This window comes from Mobula birostris, chromosome 11 (assembly GCF_030028105.1).
Source record: "Mobula birostris isolate sMobBir1 chromosome 11, sMobBir1.hap1, whole genome shotgun sequence".
Taxonomy (NCBI): domain Eukaryota; kingdom Metazoa; phylum Chordata; class Chondrichthyes; order Myliobatiformes; family Myliobatidae; genus Mobula; species Mobula birostris.
In genome coordinates this window covers 64,503,294-64,509,293 of record NC_092380.1, presented here as the reverse complement: position 1 = coordinate 64,509,293, position 6,000 = coordinate 64,503,294, and the positions used below count along the sequence as shown (strand labels likewise).

Sequence of the window (6,000 nt, the reverse complement as noted above, 5' to 3'; positions counted from 1 at the left end):
TGGTGTCGTAAATAGTGGTACAAACTGAAACAAATCGGGTTTAAACCCCATAATCAGTGCATTGGTCAGGTTCGCTCCTAAAATATCTGTGGATTGTTTAAGTTGGGGATAATTCTTTAATGTCTTTCCATATATTAAGTTAGGGATGACCTTGTAATATCCTAAGAGGATCACAACCTTGTTGTAGGGTTTGGAGTCTTGCGTGCCTCAATGACCCGGAGAGCTATGTTGACTGGAGTCAGGGCTTTGTGCTTTGGCTCTTGGTAGGGTCACCCATGCCAAACAGGTCACAGAGGGTAGAGACCAGAGTAAGAGTGGTCCACCAGTCCTCCAGGTCTGACAGTTCCACTCAGTCCTAACAACCCTGACTTGTCAAAAAAAAATCATTACTGAAACAGCAAAGAAGAACCCTTCTCTGCCTGTGTGCGACAGTATTCCACCCAGGACTTACTTAGCTGACAGCAGTAAAAACTGAGAGGAAGCTACAGGCTGAAGGAAGCCCTGAACACCTCCAAGACCAAGACCAAAATTGGTTTTTAGAATGTACGAACTATGTACAACACTGGCAAGCTAGCACAAATAACTGCAGAAATGCGTCATTACAACCTACATATACCAGGTGTCAGTGAAAGCAGATGGACAGGGTCTGGCAGACTAAAGATGGCAACTGGTGAAACAGGAAGAGGAGACAGTCAGTGTCATGATGGTGTAGCTGTCATTTTGAAGAAAGGCATTGAGAAGTGCTTGCTGGGGTGCAAACCAATCGACAGTTGGCTAATGAGTCAGACTGGAAGGAAAGCAGGTGAACTTGACTGTGATTCAGTGCTGTGCCCCCACTAACGATAGTGACGTTGAAGGAAAGGACGTCGTCTATGAATGGCTGCAATCAGAGCTAGAACTAACACCCTGTCATGACATAATGATTGTCATGGGAGATGTAAACGCCAACTCACACCACGAGGGTCATGGGCACCCAAGGATGTGGAATGATGAATAGCAATAGTGGAAATCTGTGCCATAAGCAATCTAGTCATAGGAGGGACCCTCTTTCTACACCGTGAAATCCACAAACTGGCATGGTGCTCACGTAATGGATACGACAAGAACAATATTGACCACTTAATGATCAATAGTAGGTGGAGACGATCCTTGCAGGACGCAAAGGTGAAGACAGGAGCAGGTACAGGAAGTGATCACCACCTTGTTGTCACAGTGATGAAACTCAAGCTGAGAAGCACTGGGACCAGAACACACGTACAAATACGTTTTGATGCTGAGAAGCTCAAGTTCACCATCACCGTTCAGCTTAAGAACAGACTTCAGGCCTTGCAAGAGCTTGACGAGGATGTGTCAGTGGACAGGATTGACACAATGTGGAAATGGATTGCCTCAGCATTCAAGGAGAACAGTAACACTTGTCTAGGGTACAGAGCTGGAAAGAAGGACAAAGAACAGATACAGCAGGAGACGTGGACAAGAAAGATGGAAAATTAAGAAGGAAGTTTTAGATACAAAGTCAACACGAATTAAAGTGAAACTTCAGCTACCATACACAGAAGCTAAGTGAAGAGACTTGTAAGAAAGGTTAGGAGAGTCTATACGGAAGACTTTGCAGAGCAGACTAAAACAGCAGCCGGTCGAGGTGATCATGGAAATATATGCAAGGTTTGAAAATTGGTATGCGGAAGGTTCCAGGCCAGATCCAGTGGTCCTATGAGTGATAAGAAAGGTCTGCTTTTTACAACTGAGAAATACCAAGAAGCATAATGGACAGAGTGTTGGAGAATTACTGAATAGACCACCACCAGAGGAAGAACCTGATATACAAGAGACAGCAGAGGACCTCAGCATCAACACAGATCCACTCAAGAAGAGATTGTTGCTGTGATTAAATCATTAAAGAACAGCAAAGCTCCAGGATATGACAATTTGTACACCAAATTGTTTAAAGCTTAACCCAAAGTTGCAGCAGCCATCTTGCAACCACTGTTGACTATAATCTGGGAACAGGGCCAAATACACAAGAACTGGACAAAAGTAGTTATTGTTAGGATCCCCAAGAAAGGAGTGTTAAGTGATTGCAACAATAGGTGTGGCATCACACTTTTGTCAGTGCCCAGAAAGATTCTCGCCAACAGTCCTGATGAAGACTCTCATTCTGAAAAGTCCACAGCTTACTCTTTTCCATGGATGCTGCCTGGCCTTCTGAGTTGATCCAGTATTTTGTGTGTGTGTGGCTTGGATTTCCAGCATCTGCAGATTTTCTTGTGTTTAAGATTTCACCAACGTCATTGTCCAATGGATTACAGATGCTGTCGATGTGTGCTTGAGGAAAGAGCAAGCTGGCTTCAGGGAGAATGGAGGTTGTATTGACCAGATCTTCACGCTACATAACATCATAGAGCAACGCACAGAGCGGCAGAGACAAATGTATGTAAATTTGTGATCTTTGAAAAGGCTTTTCATAGCATCCACAGTGGGAGCCTCTGGCGAATTTTCAGATCAGATCCCTTCCAAAATTGTCCAGCGTATCCAAAGTTTCTATGCTAATTTCACCTGCACAGTTGGGGACTGCAATTTGAGCTTTGAAGTCAAGCCAGGAGTCAGCTAAGGCTGTGTGATGTTGGCGACATTGTTTAGCCTGGTGAATGACTGGGTTATGAGGCAAACCACAAAAGCAGGGGGCACTTAGTGGACTCCATTCTCTACCTTAGAAGTTCTTGACCTCGTATTACTATCACATACATAGCAGTACATGCAAGAGAAAACTCTGTGTCTGTGTACCTTTGCTGGACAAGTTGGACTCAGAGTCAATCAGAGAAAGACTAAGACCATAACTCTCAATGTAAGGTCTCCTCTCCCGTCAAGGCAGATGGCATCCACTCACCCAGCACCGGCATTCACCTACCTGGGCAGCATCATTCGACAGGATGGTGGAACCAAGGACGACACCCAGCGCAGACTCAGCAAGGCTGGAAACATCTACAGATCAATGAGTAACATATGGGGATCCACAGCAAGGTGAAGCAGTACCAGAGCTGTGTTCTGTCCACGCTCTTGTACAGGTCAGAATGCTGGCGCATGACAGAGAGCGACCTTGCCGAGCTGTCATCAGTCAACACCACGAGCTTCCAGATGACTCTCTGTATTCTCTGGCCAAGAAAGAGCTCCATCCATGCCCTGCTCCTTCAGTATCATCAAGAGGAAATGGCCACAATCATCACAAGGAAGCACTGGGGTTGAATTGGGCTGTGATGAGGAGAGAGGCTGACTTCATCATCAGGACAGCACTTCACTGGACTCCTGAAGGGCGGAGGAAACGCAGGAGACCAAAGATAACTTGGCACCACAGTACGGAGGCAGGAATGAGGGCCCTCAGCCACAACCAGGGCACAATAGAAAATATGGCCAGGGACAGAGATGGAGGACCTTCATTGCTGCCCTCATGCCAGTGGTGTAACGGGCACTGTATAAGTAATTTACAATGTTATGAACCTCCAAGTCCACTGGAGGCTGGAGCCTAAGGTGGTCTTTCCTTAGTTTAAAGGACTGTGTGCATACATGAGTGGAAGAGAGGAAGGTGCTTGTTTTGCAGTTGTTTTGTTGCTGGGCTTTGTGGGCTTGCTAAACTGGTGCCAGAATGTGCAGTAACATTTAGAGGCTTCCCCCATTATACCCTTGGTTGTTAATGCAAATGACACACTTCACTGTATATTTTGATGTACACTTAATAAATAAACTTGAATCTTGAAATCATGAAATAATGCATTTGCATTAGTTAATTTAGGAATACCTTTTTATGTCGTTGTATTGTTTGTTATTGTTATTAATCCAGGGATACACCTGCAAATTCCAAACACCTAGTTCCTGACAAAGGGCCTCAACCTGAAACATAATTGTTTATTCCTCTCCATAGACGGTGCTTGACTTGCTGAGTTCCTCTAGCACTGTGTACACGTTGATCTGGATTTCCAGTATCTGCAGAATTTCTTGTGTTTGTACTTAAATCTGTGATAGTTCTGTAACATCTCGGCACTGGTTAAGATAAAGATACTTCATTAACGGCTTAGCATTTGTCACATTAGGGTTATCAATATAATGTGCATGTATTGGTCAAGGACACTGCTATAATGTGTGCAAAAATGAAGGATATCCTTGGAATGTGCATGCATTGACTAAGTTATGGAAATCCCTGTAAATTAGTTAAATTAGGGATACCTCAGCAATGACAATTAACAATATCCCTCTAATGTGAGGTTGGTGTTATCCCTATAATGTGGGTGAATTGGTTATGTTATGGATAGCCTTGTAATGTGCATGAAGTGGTTAAGTTCAGCAAACTCTCTTGATAGAGGAGTCCAGGCAATCCCTATAATATGTGAACAGATTAAGATCGCGATGTCCCTTTAACCTGTGAGAACAGGTTAAGTTCAGGATGTACCTGCAATGTGTATGACTAAATTAAGTTCAGCAAACTTCCTTAATGTATGAGGTTATTAAATTGAGGCAATGCAAACAGGTTAAGAATTTCCTTTCAATGTGTGTGGGTAGATTAAGTTCAGGATGTCCTTATAATACGTTTCAATGGGTTAAATCTGTCCGCAGATTGTGTGTGAACAGGTTAAGTACAACAAAACCCTTTCAATGTACAAGTTAGGTTCATGATGTCCTAATAGCATGTGTGGACAAGTTGAGGATGTGTGTAAACTAATTAAGTTCAAGGTTAACTGTAACGCGTGTGAACAGGTTAAATGGAGGGTGTATCTGTACCGTGAGCGAACAGGTTGTTGAGGATGTTCTGTAAAGTGTGCGAACTGACCAAGTTCAGGATCCACGTAACCGCACAACCACAGCCATCTCCCGGTCAAAGGGCCTGGCCGTGACGTCACAGCGTTCGTGTTTCTGTCCCACGTGACAGCGAGAACAGCCGGATTTGAGACTCGGGTTTTACGGAAGTGACGACTTTTTCGCATGAAAGCTGAGTTGGAGGAGGTGTTGTGAGGTTTCGCTGCAACTGGTGCGTACAGTTTCAGCAGTTGGGTCTGGTGAGGCTGCGATACCATGGATTTCGGTAGCGTTCTCAGTAGGGCATCCGAGAACAAAGTCGATGCCCAGATCCAGGTAAGTGACAGTCTGGAAACTCTCCAGACATCCCAACACCCTGACATAGGCCTAGGGAGAATTGCATTGCGCTATGTAAACACTCTGACTCCCTGAGTGAGGCCTAGTTGGGATTGCATTATATCCTTTAAACGATGCAGTCCACTGACAAACCAGGGGAAAGTTGTTTTGCAGCCTTTAAACACTTCATTTCATTGGGAATCGGGGAGAGTTGTATTGCATCTTTAAATGCCCCAGTGAGTGAGAACCCAGGGGGAATCACTTTGCACCCTTTGACAAATCAGGCACTGACATGATTACATGATTAGAGGGTTTCATTGCACCCTTTAAACTCCATGTACTCTGGCTTGGATTCAAGGAGACTGCTTTAATCATTTATCACCTTTAATCTCAGTAGGAAAAATAAGATTGTATCCTCTAAGTCACTGTCACTGGGAATTTAAAGTTCCTGGTTGTCAATATCTCTGAGGATCTAACCTGGACCCAACATATCAATGTACTACAAAGAAGGCATGACAGTGGCTATATTTCATTAGGAATGTGAGGAGATTTAGTATATCACCAATAACATTTGCAAATTTCCGCAGATGTACCATGGTGAGCATTCTAACTGCCTGCATCATTGTCCGGTATTGGGAGGCGGGGGTACGACTGTAGAGGATCAAAATAAGCTGCAAAGAGTTGTAAACTTAGTCAGCTGCATCATGGGCACTAGCCTCTGTAGTATGCAGGACACCTTCAAGGAGTGATGCCTCAAAAAGTGATGCATCCATCAATAAGGTCCCCATTCACCCAGATCGTGCCTTGTTCTCATTGCTACCATCAGGAAGGAGGTACAGAAGACTGAAGGCACAGACAATTCAGGAACAGCTTCTTCCC

At 44.3% G+C, this 6,000-nt stretch overlaps 1 protein-coding gene across 2 annotated transcripts in view; it reads left to right on the top strand.

The window, feature by feature from the left end:
- The first annotated feature begins 4,967 nt into the window (after positions 1-4,967).
- The window catches only part of spty2d1 (SPT2 chromatin protein domain containing 1), a 31,880-nt gene continuing 30,847 nt past the window's right edge, over positions 4,968-6,000 (top strand). Inside the window, exon 1 of one of the 2 annotated variants that reach the window (XM_072272403.1) lies at positions 4,968-5,121. In XM_072272403.1, the coding sequence (XP_072128504.1) occupies positions 5,062-5,121 (60 nt within the window). In that variant the 5' untranslated portion in view covers positions 4,968-5,061. The remainder of the gene's footprint in view (positions 5,122-6,000) is intronic. The other variant, XM_072272405.1, reaches the window with a different exon arrangement.